The sequence below is a fragment of the Nymphalis io genome, chromosome 6, assembly GCF_905147045.1.
Source record: "Nymphalis io chromosome 6, ilAglIoxx1.1, whole genome shotgun sequence".
Taxonomy (NCBI): domain Eukaryota; kingdom Metazoa; phylum Arthropoda; class Insecta; order Lepidoptera; family Nymphalidae; genus Nymphalis; species Nymphalis io.
In genome coordinates, this window is record NC_065893.1 from 6,961,360 (window position 1) to 6,981,087 (window position 19,728).

At 30.4% G+C, this 19,728-nt stretch overlaps 2 protein-coding genes across 2 annotated transcripts in view; both read left to right on the forward strand.

Annotated features, from left to right (window-relative positions):
• Positions 1-180: 180 nt before the first annotated feature.
• Positions 181-18,537, forward strand: LOC126769224 (leucine-rich repeat and fibronectin type-III domain-containing protein 5-like). Its single transcript, XM_050487860.1, has 4 exons — positions 181-184; positions 16,498-17,458; positions 17,656-17,948; positions 18,457-18,537. The coding sequence occupies exons 2-4, from the start codon at positions 16,735-16,737 to the stop codon at positions 18,535-18,537; spliced, it is 1,098 nt and encodes a 365-aa protein (XP_050343817.1). The 5' UTR covers positions 181-184; positions 16,498-16,734.
• Positions 4,666-19,728, forward strand: part of LOC126769225 (chaoptin-like) — a 43,337-nt gene continuing 28,274 nt past the window's right edge. Inside the window, exon 1 of the mRNA XM_050487861.1 lies at positions 4,666-4,844. The gene's annotated coding sequence lies outside the window, so the exon portion shown is untranslated. The remainder of the gene's footprint in view (positions 4,845-19,728) is intronic.

The window sequence follows — 19,728 nt, forward strand, 5'->3', positions numbered from 1 at the left end:
TGTTAATAATTTTAAATAGAAACAATTGGTCTCTATGTTCTCGTCTAGTTTTTAAGGACAGTAGAGTAGGCAAATCGTGACCAAATTTATATTTCAATTTTTTAAGAAATTTATTTTGAATTGTTTCGATTGCTTGAATATACTTAGCATAACATGGATTCCATACAGTCGATGCATATTACAAGTGTGACCGAACGTAAGCATTATAAAATATAATGTGTGTATTAGGGTTCCTAAAGTCAGTACCTTGCCTTGAGATGAAGCCCAACAAGATTTGGTAAGATTTAACAGATTTATATAAAAAAAAACACTATGGGCGATAAATAAAGAGTAAATTTGAGAGAGAGAGAGTAAATTTTTTGACTGTCTATCTGTCTGTATGATAACGTTAATCTTCACAGGTTTTATCAGGTAGATTAAGCTAAACTTAAAGTAACGTTTATTCTTTCTTTTATTCAAATTGGATGCCAGAAAAAATGTTATCTTTATTTAAAGAACATTTTAAATTTGTCTTCATCTTTACATAAAAAAGAAGATGAAAGACATGCGACGACGAGTGTGTTGATAAAGAATGAGTAACAAAACTAGGTAGAAAACGAAAATGTTATTTTTTAATATATAATAAAACAGACTTTACGGGGACGTCTCTAGCATCATCTGGTTGTCGTATAAAATTATAAGCCAAAGGGAAATAACATGCATAGTGTTCTCCCCAAAAATTCTTGTATTGAATATTTAAATCTAAGCTATTTAGTATGAATAATGTTAAAACTAATGTTTTTAGCTTTGGGTTTTGATAAGATCATTTATTTTAAGTAATAATAAAATATTATTAATAAAAAAAATAACGCATAAAACAGTACATGTGTATTATGCCGTAGTAATTTCAGACAGTACAAAAACTCGTTCTTTGTAAAAGTGTTTCGTAGTAGGAAAATGTAAATTGTGTTACGTTGTTTCATCAAGGGTCTCTTACTCTTAACTTTCAGATTACATCTGAGGAAACGTTAACTACTTCTTACAAATACTTTAATTATATTGAGTAACAGAAAATTCAGAATACGAATAAATAAGTTTTTATGTTTATCCATAAATAAATGTATGGATATCACATTTTACATTATATGACATCGCAGGTTGAATACTGTCTCCTTAGGCTACTGTTGTAATAACTTCTGGTATAAGATTTCTACAACTACCACTTATTTACTGGTACGACTACGTAATGCGAACCTAGTAATGCTAAATGCCATCCATGCCTACTTTTAATTTCGCGTGTAGTGTTTTCACCGTGGGAATTTCTAATTTATGAATTCTCCTCCAGATTACTTGTTGATCAAAAATATCTATAATAAAATTGTAGTTTCAATTTGGTTTCTTTTTAGGTGGCTTAAAGGCTGGTTCGGACATTTACAAGGCCTTAAAGCTTTCGTCGCAGCTATTATTATAATAAAAGTTAGTTTTTATGTATGTGAAAAATAAACGTGATATTTCCAAAAATATTTTAGAAATATCACGTCTATTTTTATTTATTTATTGAAGTAGATTACGAAGATTGTTTGAAAAATGTAAAAGTTATTTTATTTTACTATTCAGGTTCTCGAATGCCTAGGTTTTATAATTAATTATGAAAAAGCTGCATCGAGTCTTTACAGTCTTTGAGTTATACATTCAAAGTGTAAATTTCATTACGAAACAACATAATGCGATTATTGTCAAACATTTACAATTACTAACGTGAATTTGCACAATTAATTGGTCTGTTTTTGCCTTTAGTTATTTCATTAATTTCATTTTTCAGTCATTGTCTTTTGAAAATCTGCGATTGAAAATCTTTTTGAAAATCTGCGGCAAAAGTTCCAGCGTTCAACGTCGGAGCTTTCTATATTTTTCAAATACTAGGTATCAAATACACAATTAATCCCCTAAATTTCTTAGGTAGGCTTTGGGCTAATTCATGGTGAACATCTTTACCATACTGCGGTAATTCGTCAACAGCATTTACTAGCGCTTGCAAAGCATCTTCAATTTATTCGACTTCTGATGTAGGTATGACGAATATGTATTTTGTATGCTAACTTCTGCTTCAGAGACTAAAAAAATGGTAGAATATTCTCCTTTTCTATTGACACATCAACATCTGTAACACAAATCTTTACGTTGTAGTTTAGAAGGATGTAATTAAATAATGTGCATATGAATCATACTGTGATATCATTTACGTTTGTTCTTGCCAATGGTTGCTTGAAACATTGCATTGTCTAATAGGGTGAGGCTTCAGCTAATAAGTTTACCCACAGTAAAATTATGTAAGCATAAAGCTAAATACGGCACATGAATGTGTAATGACTATCTGGTAGATGTTGGTAATTCTAGATTCTACATTTCTATTCTACATTTGTACATAATTTTATAGAGTTGTGTATTAAGCAAAGATTCACAGCGGAAATACACAATTTTCTTTTAACGCAACGTTACTAAATAGATCAAACGATTTCTTGCTTTTGATTCATTCTTTGAACGCATTTCGATAGAATTATTATTATCATTTCGGTGATTATGAGGAAAAGATGGATCAATACAATGTTTTTAAAATTGTTGGTGTTGTTTTATTAAATAGGTAAGCTTAAAGACAAATTTGCCTCTCACTGGTAAGTGGATACTGCTGCACATAAACATTGGCACTATAAGGAATAATAACCATTCCTTACACCGTCAATGTGACAAAAATCTTTGGAACTAAGATACAAAGAACACCTTGTGCTGGGCCGGTAGTTACAATGGCTCAACCACAGTCACGCCAATAAAAAAAGTTATTGATTTTTCTGTCAAAAATTCTCAGCAGCGGCCCGGAGTCTGCGAAAGCGGCTTAGAAGACACTATTATTAGTATTAACAGTTATAATACGATTAAGTCTCAACTGAAAACATTTTAGTTTGTATAAATTTTTTTCGGAGTTAATAATAATTAGTAAAGAAGAAAATAATCAACTCCTACAATATTTTTAACAACCAATTACCTACAATTTTAATTACGAACGCTTTCACGTGTGATTGTTACGTTCGCATTATTCATTAACAACGTTTCCATTTAATATTGTCAGAAGTCGTAAAATATATGGAGATATAATTTTTTTATTTTGATTTGTATTTTAAGCTTTAAAAACTTTAAATTTGTATTTATTTACGTAATTCAGAATTGTTTAATAACGTCAATGGTAACGAACAAAACTAAAAGCGTATTATCAATATAAAGAGCATTTGTATTGTACGCCTTTATCTTAAGTGATAGCTTTTTTAAGGAATAAAAAAGAGGATGACCTGAAGAACTAGTTGGTATTGAGGTAAGCACTACTTGGTACCTTCGATATTGTCATTCCTCAATTTTTGAATATGTGATCAAAATTAAATGAATATTTTATTTTTGCATTTTAACACCTAAAACAAAACTTATAAGCGCACAAAAAAGCAATGTTAAGCACTATATACATATATTATTTGTGCTCTATGCTAAAGATATTTATCCCATATCGCCAAATTAAGCTTAGTAAATTAATCCAGTAGTTTCTTTCTATTTTAATAACAATATTCAAGATTTTTTTTTTTTATATTATAACTATATTCTAAATTTGGGCTATAGTCATCCCATTACCATGAAATTTGAGTACACGTCAGAGGTACAGAAAACAACAGAAATGGAAAGGGTATCTGACACCTGCCCCTCCTCCCTCACCCGCAAGCAAAGCCACGAGCGGAAACTAGTAAGTAAATGTATATATATATATATACATATATATATTACTTTATTATATATACATATATATACATGTAAAAAGGACTGTACTACAACTTATTTTAAATTTAAAAAGATTATTCGATATGGGTGTTTGTCAGACAGCCAAGATAAGTAATGTAAATTTCGTATTAGATAACTGATATTATTTTAGTTACTTGCTTATTAAACAATAACCGAGTAATTTTTCCAATTTGGTACTTACAATATTAGGTGCAGTAAAGTATCGTCTATCTTGTGTGGCGTTCCCTTTACCGTTATACTGGAAGAACTCCGCAAATAACTTATTTTGCATCCAAGTAGAAACTAAGCTTTATCGTGAGAGATACTCAAAAAATCAATGTAATTTGATTCTTCACATGTGTAAAATCTCAATATATTATAATTCATAATCCATTTTTTTTTTCTGGCAAATAGAATTTTTATTTTTTCAAAACTAAATACTGCTGAAACTTCACATTTTAAAGTTTTCAGAGCTGGATTAAATGAAGTAAGAAGAATATAGTAAGCTCTAGTCTATTTTTTTACATATAATCATTAAACAAGTTAAATAAACTCAGTTTTCATTTTAGAAGTAAATTGCTAATTTAACTTTAAATTCGTTTGAAATGATTAAAATTTATAAGATTATGTTAAAACTGCGCGTTTATTTGGGCCATCATGAACCTAATGTTGTTGTAGAACACATTATCAAAGACTTCAAACTAATCAAGAACACGGGCTCATTCGGGTTGGCGTTACGCGTGTATGATGTTGGTAATTTATTAGCGTTTATTCCCATATAGCAATCTGTAGGAATGCCGTTCTATTACGCAGACTCCGTTGAGATCTCTCCGCCAGTGAGCTGCGGGAGTGGAAACACGACGGTCGCTCCAGACTGTTCCAAATTCAGTTTCGGAATTATATCGCCGAGATTTCGCCGAGCGCGCCATTTAAACCGAAAGTGTGCTTATGGACAAAAGTTACTACTTGGATATGTAAAGGACTTGTGTTCGACAGTGTTTTGTGGCATTGTGAAATATAATTAAAAAAGTGACTTATTAATAAAAATGGTAAGTTCATTGTTTTAATGCTTATAAATAAAGATTTCGTTTTATGTTTTCTTTTTTTAGTTTTAGTTTACCGACTTTTTTATTACCTGACGTAAATTTGTAGTTCGAAACAATTTTTTTACATCCTAAGTAAAAGATAATTCAAATGTTCAAAAACTTTTGTTATCATACTTTAAAAAAATGGATTTATGTTATAATAAGGTCTAATATAATAACTATATGAAAATGCCTTTTATATTGTTATTATTAAATTAAAATATATTTTTATATCACTATTAACAAATTAAATAATTAATTTTAAACTAAAAATTAGATTAAACTATTATTTATAAGTAATGATATTTTTTTAAATGGTAGAAAAAAATGTTTTTAATTATTTTACATGATCATTGAAATAACAACAACTAGGAAGGTAAAAATGAGAAGCAATCAAGAAATTGTTATTGGAAAGGTTCGATTACTTCAAAATCGACAAGCCGTCTCTCAGCACTTCTCGGTGGTCGTTTATTTCCCGGAAAGGATAAGCGCCATTTGTTATATTCAAGCGAAAACAAGACTGAGATACTTTATTTTATGTTTTATGTTAACGAACTTACCTCCTGTTTTATCTGTTTACTTAAGCACCAATCCTTAGCTAATTTAATTTTAATTATGGACACTTCTTAATTTTTTTGTAAATTGAGTACAATACAAAATCTTACAACTACAAATCTTTTGTTTTTTTTTAAAACATATTTTCATATGTCACAAAACTAAAAAATCTCATTACTAATTAAAAGTTATAACAGCCTAACTTTATATAAAATCTTGTTATAGTAGATACAACATAAACTAAATTATGACTCATTGATAATATAATATTATATATTATATACATATATACTTTAGTTAATATTTAGGGAACTTCTAAACTTGCTTTGGTATCTCGTAAGGATATGACCACTATATCTATCTAGTTTTCTCCCGCGGTCGCGTAGTAGGGGGAGGATATGTTATTATATTTGAAAAGAAACGATATTTATTTCTCATCACAAAGATAATGTACAGGTATTTTAATTAATCAGTAGTATTAAACCGTTAACAATGGTCACATTCCTTCGTGAGAGACTAGTATCCATGCTAATAATAACTGTTTTAAAGATTACCAGGCTCGATTACTCGTAGGGATCGGTACAGAGGTAATAATTACTATTGACTGCCTCGTTGGTCAAGTGGTTAGATGTAAGGCCGCAGACACTCAATTTTAGAGCGTTTCAAAATTGTTTGAAAGTTGATAAAACTTAAATTTATATTCCGTATGTTTTGCACAATTAGTTTAAGAGAGATAGAGAGATCCACCAGATAAATTGTGTCTATGTCAGTGTTTATAACTTGATTGTTGTCATAGAAGGTAAAAGTATTAGATAATAATAGTATTAAATAATTTAGAATGCGGGATGTTTTTAATTTAAATCAATGATGATTTAATGTTTCGTTCTAGTTTTTCTACTTTACGTTCGAGGGCTAATATAAGTTATTTTTGTACACTATTTTCTTTACCAACAATGGCCAGTCCATTGATAAAGAAAATAGTGTACAACTTAAGAACTTACGAATTAGTGTCGTACTTTTCTGACAGAAATTGGAGGGACTTTAGGTAGTTAGTATTTTGTTGTTTGATCGTTTCCATATTTTCTTTAAGAGTCAAAAATTCTGCCTCTTGTTTTCATTGTAAAATGAAATTCGTTTATGATAGTGTGGTTGCTATATAAGCAACCACAATATTATAAACGAATTAAGCGTACTTACTTTATTATAAAATTCGTTTATAATATTGTGGTTGCTTATATAGCAACAACACTATCATAAACGAATTAAGCGTAAACACGGATACGTTGCGACTATAGAAATAAAGGAACTGCCTTGCACACACTGCCCTACACACACTGCCCTACACAATATCATAAACGTATTAGTAACGTTCGTCGGACTTCACAATAAATGACGCCGAGTCTGAGTCTTGTGTTAGAAAATTAGGAGTGAGCACGGTGGGTGGTGACCGCCGTACAGACATTCCTAATTAGATTAAAGATATCTATTGGCAATTACTGATAACAAATAGATTCACTGGTAAAGGTCACGCCTTGGTGAAGCTGTACGCACCAATTTATTTATTTATTTATTTATGGTCCACAAAACAGATTATAACTAAAGACACATTTAATATATAAGTAAACATTATAAGCAAGCTAAGTTATAACCCAACAACTAAATTATGTCTATATCCTTCCTTGGATTTAAAGCTTACCTCATACCAAATTTCCTCAAAATAGGATCCGTGGTTTAGCCATGAAGCGTAACATATAGACAGACAGAGTTACTTTCACATTTATAATTTTAGTATGGATTCATTAAACAACAAACTGCCTCATGTACTCTTTAATCTTATATCTAAATCATTTTGCTTATAACGTATCGATGAAATGATAACCCTTTGTCATTAGCACCGTCTGTCACTTATACAGAGAACTGAACGATATCATAGCGCAGTAAGTTGGCGGCCAGTGACCGCCTCTGTAATAGTCTAATTCATATTTTAACTTGGCGTAGTTTCTCTTGTGGGACGTATGGTGTCCTACACAATTTAATTACGTTCATATCGAGGTACAAATAACACAACAGTTGTATTATTTGTTGATAAAACGTTATACCATTAAATGCAGCTTATTATAATTTCGGAAGAAAAATAAGTAATAGATTATCATTTATTTTTTATATAATTCCATATGTATGGCGCCAATACGCCGCCAATCTTGGGGACTAAGATGTTTAGTCCCTAGTTATACTCGGTCACAGTTTATCGACAGAATATATGATGAGTGGGTGTTACCTACCCAGACGAACTTGCACCAAATGATCAAAGTATGCTAAGGCTAATTAAAATGTAACGGCAAAATTAATTGAATTATAGTAAATTGTATAATTAACATATAATATATAACATTTCTATATTTTTATTGGTTGAATAATAATAAAGTAAGAAAGTAGATGCGAATATTATAATAATTTCTTAACAAAGCCAACGAAATTGAAATACATTATAGGCAATTAAATCCAGATAATCAAACATCGATAATGTTCCTTACCTAGCTAGTACATTGTTTTACCCACTGATTATAACAATGCTAATGTTAACTAACATTTAGAAATTGCTACCGCTTCGTATTCTTAAAAATGGTCCTAAGTGTCGGGTTTAAAATTATGTACGTAAATTTAATAACTTTAAACAACTTCTACTATTTCAACTAACTACATTTACAGCAAATAAGTTATTGAAAAGTTATTTTTATTGAAACGAGGTAAAGGGTAGGTACTTAATAATTATTTATTACAGCATATTGCATTAGGTATAGCAAATTTTATAAATGTAGAAAATAATATCTAACTAAGATTACAATATCATTGATTATAGGATTATATTAATCATCATATCATTATATCAAAGAATGTAAGAAATATTAAATAAAATTCCTATATATATAATATTAAATATGCTAATTCATTCACATCTATTCGTTATTATTAAATTTATCAAGGCCGAGTGCGCCCCGATTTTCGGAATACCCAATAAAAACCAGCGATACCCTTTCCGTCTTAACGAGGAGCGCAACGGTATAACTTGCGCATGCTACCGTGACGCTCTGACGGCCGACACGTTTTACACATTCGCTAACTGCTAATCCAATCATTCAACTAAACAGGTTATAGATATTAATCGACCAATTCATTCGTCTATCCACTCACTTATCCACATAAACTCGTCAGGCCATTCAACTAATTATCTATCCTTTTTATGAATCGTCCAACTTGAATTAGTTAGTAGCATTTATTTAATTAGATGAATTGTCATATATTGTTTTCAACGTGGCAAATTTTGTAATTAAAATAATCAATCAATCAAATATCTTTAAATGGAACTTTAAAATCTTGTCCCTGAAATATGAAATCCATCAATCAATCAATCAATCAACAGCCAATCGTTGTCCACTGCTGAACATAGACCTCTCCCAAGGTGCGCCAAAGCTCCCTGTCCTGCGCCTTCCGCATCCAGTTGGTGCCCGCCACCTTCTTAAGGTCGTCGGTCCACCTGGCTGGAGGGCGCCCTACGCTGCGCTTGCCGATTCGCGGTCTCCACTCTAGGACTCGTCTGCTCCAACGGCCATCGGTCCTACGACATACGTGACCAGCCCACTGCCACTTCAGCCTGCTGATTTTTCAAGCTATGTCCGTGACTCCGGTTCTTTTCCGGATAATCTCATTTCTGATCTTATCCTTCAAAGATACTCCGAGCATAGCTCCCTCCATAGCATGCTGAGCGACTTTGAATTTGTGGACTAGTCCCGCAGTTAGTGTCCACGTTTCGGCACCGTATGTCATGGCAGGTAAGACGCATTGGTTGAAGACTTTCGTCTTCAAACATTGCGGCTTAGACGACTTGAGGACTTGACGATGGTTGCCAAATGCTGCCCATCCCAAGCGAATTCTTCGATCGGCTTCCTTCTCGAAGTTGTTCCTACCGACTTGTATTATCTGTCCTAGGTAGGTATATTCACTAACAACTTCGAGAGGTTTCCCCTCGACGTATATCGGTCCCGGCACGACATGCCTATTGAACATGACCTTGGTCTTGTCCAATTTTATACCGAGACCGACACACCGGGAAGACTCGCCTCACCTCACCGTAATTACAGGCACAAGGGACATAAAATTTTAGTTCCCAAGGTTGGTGGCACATTGGATATGTAAGCGATGGTTGACATTACTTACAATGCCAATGTCTAAGAGCGTTGGGGACCACTTACCATCAGGTGGCCCATATGCTCGTCCGCCTTCCTATACTATAAAAAAAAAAAAAAAAACATATACATAAAATCGAAGTAATTTATATTTTGAAGAAAAATTAGTTTCAAATATTGATAATAGGTAGGAGATACGGCGAGTAGTTTAGTATATGATTTGCTTATGTTTCATATCGATAACGATTACATTTCAGATCAATACGAATCGATTTAGTCCAGTATGCGTAATGCGAGTTATTATACTTATTCTTTTTTTTTTTTTTTTTATTCGATAGCATAGAGGTTAACAACGATTTGTATGGAATGAAAACAGTGCCGTATAATCGAAATTCTATACAAATGGCAGCTAACGTGAACGCTATTGAATAAGTAAAAAAAAATCGCACTTGGCACACTGTTAATTAAAGTCGTATGTTGCTACGTTTTTGAGTTATGACGCTTCATATTTGTAAAAATAAAAAAAGTTTACTAAATTCTTTGCCCATGTCTGCCTCTGAGGCTGAAGTTCAGATTTATTCTTAAAATGACAGACAGACATCTGGATGTTGATTTTGATCTTTGTAGTAGTATATACATACATTCATCAAACATATTTACAATTCAAAGCGATTCAAAGACAAATTAGCAATACAGCCCTGCCGTAGTGGCAGATGTGGTATCTAATGTTTCAAATGACAAAATTATAACTATTAATAATATCTGTCACATGAGCAAATCATACAGAAATGTTATTCGCCAACTTCAAAGCCATAACGATACATTCTTTTAGCCACATTTCTACTGTAATTTTTCTGGCAAAGACGTGTCATCTACTTGTCACCTTTGATTGACATCGCAGTCGTACGTAAAACAAAACGAACAGCAACTTTAACTGTACAAGTCGTTGCATTAAGTAGAAATGTTACGATTTTAATAGCCTCATTGCTACCAAAAATCAAAATAAACTTTAGTTAAGTAGCAAGAGTACATACTACAGTCTAAAGCCGCTTTAAAATCTTTATTTTTACAAGATTGAATTAAATATTAAGCTATAACTGGTTCGGTATAAATATTATATCCAGAATAAAATTTATTGTACTTAATCGAATAAACGACAACAGTTTTATTTATGGTATAAGGGGTAAATGGGTTGGGGGCTGATGGAAAGTAACTGCGTCACTTAAAGGACAGAGTAGGTTCCTTCTATTTTTTAAAGTCGTCTAAACCTGCTGTAAACTCGGTACTCACTTTTCTTAAATTACGTTTTTAAATTAAACATAATTCGTTTATATATCCTTTATGACAATTAACCAACCCTAGCTCCATGCATTTTTACAAGCTTTCATTTAACATAACTTTTTAGTATGTGTAGGTTAAAGCTTACAAATTAATTTTTGACCACTTCAACGCAAACGATTGTGGGGACTGTGATGTCCAGCAAAATACATGCTGTTGGTTTTAGTACATTCATTAAATAAAAGCCTGTCTTCAGAACTTTATTTTCAACGTGTTACCTTATTTCTCTTTATATACATAATTTTCTATGTGTATCTTGCATATGTATGGCACTGAACTCCTGAATGGCTGGATCGATTTCGATAAATGATTTTGTGTGTGTTTGAGTAGGTCTCTGAATGGTTTATATTGGACTCGGTAAATGACGCTGCGATCGGATAAAAGTAATCTAAAAAGTAAAGCAAAAGCTTGTAAATGTCCAACCGCCAGGTAAAAGTCCCCTTACCCTTTTGAGGAGAAGGCTTAGAGCTAATTTCAACACGCTGCTCCAATGCGGGTGAATTTCAGTGAAATTAGACACATGCAGGTTTTCTTATGACGTTTTCCTTCAACGGAGAGCAAGAGACGAATTATAAACACAAATTAACACACATGAACATTCAGTAGTATTTGACTGGAATTGAACCGGCAATCATCGGTTAAGATTCACACGTTCTAGCCTCTACGGCTCAGAGGTTAGAACGCGATCAGCAGGTTATTTTTTACTTACGTGAATACAATTGAAAATGTTGTTTGTATAATTTACCTCGTATTTGTGATGGAAGGAATATTACTACGTGTATGAAGTATTTATACAAATAGGGAACTTTATATCATATAACGTTTTCTTTATCATCTTACTTTCTCGTTAGGTAAAGGGAAAATACTTCCTTCTTACAAAAAAAGATTGGAATTTTTCAAAATTCTTTCACTAATTGATCGGAGGGATTTGTTGGATTTAAAATTTATTTATAAAACACTTAACAACAACTATGATAACTCGTTTCTGATATCAAAAATTAAATTGAATGTTCCCATTAGATATCCACGTAAACCAATAACACCATTAGTAAGACCTTTCCGCAAAACTGTTTTAGGAAGCAATTCACCTGTATCTCGCATATGTGGAATTTTGAATGAGCACAGTGCTGTTTTAGACCCTTTTGGAGACTCATCAAACAAGTTTCACAAAAAAATATTGTCAAAATTGTCAGCTAACTAATTTATTTTGTTTATATTTGTATTTTATTATTTTACTATTATTGTTAATTCTTGTCATTTTTAACCTTGATTTACTAACAATTAATTATTTATAAGTTTGTCATCTCCAACTTTATCTTTGCAAGTGGTATTCACCTTAATAGGTAATGCATTTAGTTTTAAGTTGTATTAAAATTGTATACCTTTGTACGTGTTGATGTATTTACCACTGGTGAATCTTAAATAAATAAAATAAAAATAAAAAATATATAATTCAGCTTCAGCCATCTTCACATAGAACTCGCTTGTTGCGGTTAACATGACAACGCATATCGATACATTCACTTCACTAGTTTTGAGTCAATAAGTATCATTTTTAGTACAGTGTAGTCGTATCATTTTTATTATCAAGTGGAAAAAGTGTACCTTGGAGAAGGTGTCGTAGATGTGTTACATTGAGAGGATTCCGCAACCTCTCTTATCCGTGTCGAAGACTGCTATCGCAATGGATTAGTGAGTCCTAGTGGCTCTCAGTCGTGAAAACTTAAATTTAGTGAAAACGTCCACTGGATGAAACCACTGAATTTTCATGTGCTCGTCAAAGAAATCATCAGATAATCTGCATGTGTATGCAGATTTTCAACACGTGTGTGTGTAAGCCCGCATTGGGGCAGTTCAATCTTCTTTCTGTTCTAGCTTTCAATGCCAATGTCTATGGGCGGTGGAAATCACTTACCATCAGGTGGCCTATTTTGCTCGTCCGCTTACCTGTTTTGTATAAAAAAAGTATAAAACTTAATTCTTTGTTCCATCAAGCCCACCTAATACTTATTACATATTTTAACGCCAAGCAGCAATAATTATTCCGGTTTGAAGGGTAAGTTATCCAGTGTACCTACAGGTACAAGGAAGACAACTTAGCTCCCAAAATTGGTCACGTATTGGCACTATACCATCAGAAGCCATGCAATACCATTTGTAAGTGTGACTACTTATTTTTATTTTTATAATAATATTATTATATATAATATATACCTTTTTTATTATAATATATTATAATAAAAATATGCTAATTTACAAGACTACCAGAAATATACCACTACGGTATATAGGTTCTATAAATAAAAATTATTGCAAAAAAAAAAACACCTTCAAAAATTTGCACACCATAAATGCACATACGTTTTTAATATGATAAATATTTAAGGCCATTACGCTAAGTGATTTCATTTATTCTTAAAGAAATAAATGACACCTAACATTAAAGAGAGTAAATGTGCATATCTACAGAAACTACGATTAATTAAATCCTCTTGTAGCGTTAAACTTTAATTAGAGAGTCTTATATAATCTTGTATAATCTTGCTTGTTCTTAACCTTTTAAATTAATATTAATAGGGAAATTATGTATGATTTAACTTTATTCATCATATTTTTTCTTTAAGACATACTTACATACATACTCTATAACACATACTTACAAAATAATTTAATTTTTTTCAAGACATAAGTTTTTTGTATCAATAACAGTATTATCGAAGCGTAAATAAATTTTATATAATAAAATCACAGTGTCTATATGTTACTTTTTAATATAGATGTATATTTAAAAAAATATTTAAACACTTTACTTACTACTTATTTACTTACGTAATAAACATAAGTATAATCTAAGACTTGTAAAATTATAACTCATGAATGATTGATAAAAAATATTATATTCGCTGAATTTAGTTTATAAATTTATAAATGTTTATATACAGTCTAACTTTAAAGGATAATACTACAATAATATCAATATCAAGGCATTTTCATAAAACTCGTTTGAAATAAAAAAATTGCGGCAATTTTATCTCTGGCTTTGTACCTGTTATATATTTTCTACATAATATTGTGTATGTTGTAGATTGACGACGTCCAAAAATGAAGTGAAAGATATTGATGAAACGATATTTAAAGAAAATGGGTACACTTATTCGAAATATTGTGAAATGTGGAATATACGCCTTCTTTTTAATGGTCCATATGCCGATACTGAAAGGAGAAGAATATGCTTACTGTCCGAGTTTATCGAATAATCCTCTTTGTCCGTGTAATAAATATAGAGGAGGTATACTTAAAAATATAATATCATTATTAAGCTAATTTATTACTTTTTAACATTATAATTAACTACACATGTTCAATATATTGTTTCAGAATTATTTTTGGAGTGTCCAAGTGCTACTTCCAGCGTTGTTAAGAATGTACTGACAAAGATAAAAGGAATTATTCATTCGTTATCGATATATAATTTAGAACGTTCGACGACAGAATTGAGCAGGGATTTCTTTCCTTCCCACACAAAAATTAAACATTTAAAAATTACAAAGACTGGCATAAATAAAATTAACCCCAATGCTTTTACGTCATTACGTAATTCGCTGAAATCGTTAAGTGTAATTGGCAGCAAATTAAGCAAAATTCCGTATGAATCTATTTTCAAGCTATTTAACATTGAAGCGCTTGATTTTCAATTCAATGACATTAAATATATTCAAGCAAATACTTTTAAAGATCTGAAAATAAAAGAAATCAACTTGAGTGGTAACAAAATAGCTAATATTTCTGATTATGCATTCCAGACATTAGATGAAATCTTAATTGAGATAGACATGAATGAAAATTTTTTGGAAACATTTCCTTTACAGCCTCTTGGAAATTTAAGTAAACTAATAAAACTTAAATTAGCTTCGAACAAAATAAATTCAATTCCTGAAAACATCAATGTTACTATACCTAACCTATCAAATCTAGATTTAAGTTCAAACTTGTTTACCAAAATAGATAAAAATTGGTTTAAGAGTATGCCTAATATAAAAATCTTAATTTTGATGAGTAATGAAATTCATGAAATACCTGAAGACGCATTTACTTATTTATTCAATATAGAAATAATAGATTTAAGCAAAAATAAAATTGTAAATGTAGGAAAAAATACTTTCAGCAAAAACTTAAATATAGGCTCTATTGATTTAAGTTATAATCATTTACACCATATAAATGGTTTATTCAGTAATCTTAAGCAACTTTATGAGGTATTATTATTCGAAAACAATATTTTCGAAATACCGAATGATGCATTTAACAACACAGTGGGATTAAAAGTTCTTAACATAGAACATAATGCTATACAATTGCTACGTCCAAACTGTTTCGATTCATTACAAAATCTAACGATGCTGCACATGGGATCAAATTTTATAAAAGTACTTCCAAAGAATATATTCAGCTTTAATCGTGAACTTACAATTATAAGCTTAGATAGAAATAAAATTCAAGATTTAGATGTTTCAGTATTTGAAAATTTGGTCGTCATTAAAGCATTAAGATTACAAAATAATGAATTAAGTCATATCAAACGAAATGTGTTTAGTCCACTTTCAGAACTCTCAGAATTATTTTTGCAAGACAATGTAATTAAAAATATTGATTCTCATGCTTTTATTACACTACGGAAGATTCAGACTATTAATTTGGAGAATAATAATTTAACCACGATAGGCGATATTTTTCCTAATGGAAATTCTTCATTAATATCCTTACAACTAAATAATAATTATATATCCTTGTTGAAAAATAGCTCCCTTAGAAGTCAAACAAATTTAGAGATTTTGTGGCTAACAGAAAATAAGTTAAAAGTTTTGACAACTACTTTGTTTAGTGACTTATTTAATATATTAACATTATTGTTACAAAATAACAGTATAATGCATATTGAAAATAGAACATTTATGCATCTTAAGAAAATAATGTTATTAGATATAAGTTATAACAAAATAAATGACATAAGTAATGAAACATTTTACAATCTTGTAACGTTGGAACAACTGTTCCTAAAGAATAATAACATTAAATATGTGGCATGGGATGCATTTAAATATTTAATAAAACTTCAAACGTTAGATTTATCAGAAAACAAGATTATTGTTCTAGATTTCAATATTTCTTCTTTATCTTTTAAGCAAATATGGCTTAACCAAAATTTTATATCTTTAATTGATGAAAAGTCATTACAGACACTGCAAAATTTAAATGAAATCGAACTAAAAAACAATGTACTTACATGGGAAGATATTATTTGCATTCGAATACTGGGATTAAAAACTCTCGTTGTTTCTAATAATAACTTTACGCATTTAGATAACAAAACTTTTTCACATTTAATTTCGCTACAATCACTAACATTGGAAATGTCAAACATATCGCAACTACCTCCTGCCATATTTATGAAGAATCAAAATTTACGAAGAGTTAATTTGGCTCATAATAACTTGAAAGACTTAAACAAAGATATATTTGCTTACACAAACATATTACAGGAATTGAATTTAAAGAGTAATCGCTTTACAGACTTTCCTCACGATGCATTATTCCATGCTACTTCGCTCGAGGTTTTAGATTTATGTCACAATCAATTACAAGGCATTGACTTCTTTAAATTAGTGGGATTGCACAATTTACGGACTCTTAATGTGTGTCATAATCGCATTTCCGTATTGAATGGTTTTGAATCTCCGTCGCTTAAAAATTTGATAATAATAAACTTGAGTCACAATATGATAACAGTTCTTCCATCGAACTTCTTACAACATTCAATATTTTTAAAAGAAATAGATCTATCACACAATTTTGTTAGGCATATTCCTAGTAATAGTATGTCAGAAATGACTTTTCCAGGTGTAATTGTATTAAATATATCTTCAAATTCTATAAAACAACTGTTAGAAACATATCCGATTCAGCAATTTCCACATTTAGAGGAATTAGTTGTTACAAATACAAATTTATCTATTATAACTAGTAAGGATTTTGAAAACTTTAATTCTTTAAGGAAACTAGTATTAACACATAATTTAATTACATTAATCTCGCCTAGTGCGTTTTTGAATTTACATAAATTGGAAACGTTGGATTTAAGTAAAAATAAATTAGAAAATATTCCTACAGAGAGACTTCAAGGTTTATACTCAGCTAAATTAATAAACATTTCTCGCAATACGATCAGGGAACTGCAGGACTTTGCATCAGATTTACAGATATTAGAGATTTTGGACCTATCTTTTAATCATATCTCGAGAATAACTAAAGATGTTTTTCAAAACCTTGCCAACCTCAGAGAACTTTACTTAAGCGACAACTGGCTATCAAAAATAGTATCAGATATATTTTCAAAATCAAAAACAATTGCATATATTGATTTAAGTCGAAACTACTTTCAAAAGATACCATTCGAGATGCTACGTTCTTTAGAAATGCAGATTGAAACGATCGCCTTTGATGGTAAGCAATATTATTACTTCGTTACTCCTTATTTTACATAGTTTTCTTTTTTCATATTTTAGAGCATGTAATACAACCGATTGTACTTGAAAGTTTCTTGTGGCAATTCCTTTCCTTTTATTTTACGCGATATAAGTAGAAAGTAAAAAAAAAAACATTATAAATATATCATAACTTTAAAAACTTTGCTTTTTCAGAAAACCCTATGGCTTGCAACTGCGAATCGCAAGACCTTTGGATATGGATGCAAGATCATAAAAAAATTACTTTACAAGGAAATACAAAGCTACGATGTGAATATCCAGAGAATCTTTATGGTTTCAGATTTTTAGAACTCCCGTCTCAGAAACTTTGCGATATACCTGTCGTAATCCGTATAGCCATACAGGACATTCAGACGTATTCGGTTTTAGTTTCTTGGCACAGTCGTAATCAAAGTGGCTTAAATGGATATCAAGTAGCATACTTCAGGGAGCAAATGCCAACAATGGTAAGTCAAAGCAGTTAGTGATTATTCTTGATTTGGACATTTTAAATAAAATCATTTATTTTTATTTACGTACCAATTTTAACATTTAACATTCTCAATTCTTTTAAAAATCATTTGAAAGTAATGTTTTATTCATTTAAAAAATAATATAATGAAAGGGTAACCAATCGTTGATATGTCACGCCTAATTTAAATATGTATATGGAAAATATATTTAAAGTAGGTAGGTTTCAAAAATTACACCAAACATTTGAATACAGTGACTTCGATGGACCATAAAAACAAAATTATGACCCACGCTCGAAGTTATTGTGTTTGTACTGTGAATCCATTTAAATCTTCTATTAACAATAGTTTATATGACCTACAAACTTTTCTAACATATTTTACTTTGTTTATCAAAGATAAGAGGCAAAGTTCTGAATTCGACGGCCAGATCAACGAGATTAAATCATTTGACACCAGGAGCGCGATACGTAATTTGTGTTATCGCTGTCGGCAATTTTAGAAATACCGCAGTATCTTCGACGCCCAACGCAAGAATAGCGTCTCCATCTATGGAAAATTCAGGAATGAACTTATATGGTGATGAACAAATTTTCAATAATTTTCGATCGTATATGAATGATTCTTACACTAGTAAATGTACCAGTGTAAGCACAATTGAAATATTTAGTGGAGCGTTAGATAGTCAATTTTCTAACACTTACATGGCTATTGTTGAAATGTTGACAAGAAGACTTAGTTTGGTTGTGGGCTGTTGCATAGGACTTTTAGTATTTATTGTAATATTGTCAGTTTTAGGACATATGAAGAAGAAAAAACGACCGGTTGTACCCAAAGATTTCGTTCAGCAGCCTCCTCAATACATTTCTTATGATAATTTTACTGTGCCGAATGTTGAAGTTCAGTCAACAGATATCGATTTAAATACTATTTTTAATAAAACATACAACACAATTTAGGCCGTGTGATTAAATACTTAGGGCAAGAAATCTTTTGGTATAATTATTCCATGTCAAACAGAAATCATCCAATTTTATGTAAGTTGTTTATCTTATATGTTCGGCTACTAACATATGGATAATAAGTGTTCACCATAAATATTTTATAGTTTTATCGTCCATCGGAATAATTTAAAGTCTAACTTTTAAATGAGTATATGATGTATAATGAGTAATTTATTTATAAACACTCAATAAAAAAATGGAGTTTGTAATAAATCTAAATAATGCCGTTACGTAAATTTAGTGTAAGCTGTGACTTCGTTCATAATTAGCAAAAATTTGTCATTCATATAAAGAAAGTTAATAAGTTTAATTTTGATCGATGAAAATGCATGTCCAGTAACCATAACTTTTTGTTAATTTTTATCTTATTTTTATCTTAGCGGACATTAGGAAATGGAATTTAATGTAGTTTTATAAAATATTGTTTTAATTTTAAAATGAGAATTTTTGTAATATATCTTACTGTTTTATAATAATTATATAATTTTAAGGCGTAAGACGCTTCAAGTTTTTATATTTTAGTATTTTATTGTATCTAAGATTGTAAGCTATTTTTAATTCTAATTACAACTAATATTGATAATGTATATAAAAACTTGCCAAATTAGTAACGAAACGTATTAAAAACTTTTATATACTTTATAATATTTACAAATTATTTGATTTATGACTGAAAATCCATTGTTTATTCGAATTTACATAAATAAGACTAAGTTTTAAATGTAAGTGTAAACAAGAATATCATATTTTAGCGTATGTAATATAATACT

Bases quoted from the DNA above. Each gene is read 5' to 3' on its own strand.
- LOC126769224 (XM_050487860.1), top strand. From the start codon at position 16,735: ATGATAACAGTTCTTCCATCGAACTTCTTACAACATTCAATATTTTTA. The intron at 17,459-17,655 runs GTAAGCAATATT...TTGCTTTTTCAG, and splicing joins TGAAACGATCGCCTTTGATG to AAAACCCTATGGCTTGCAAC. The intron at 17,949-18,456 runs GTAAGTCAAAGC...CGGCAATTTTAG, and splicing joins GGGAGCAAATGCCAACAATG to AAATACCGCAGTATCTTCGA.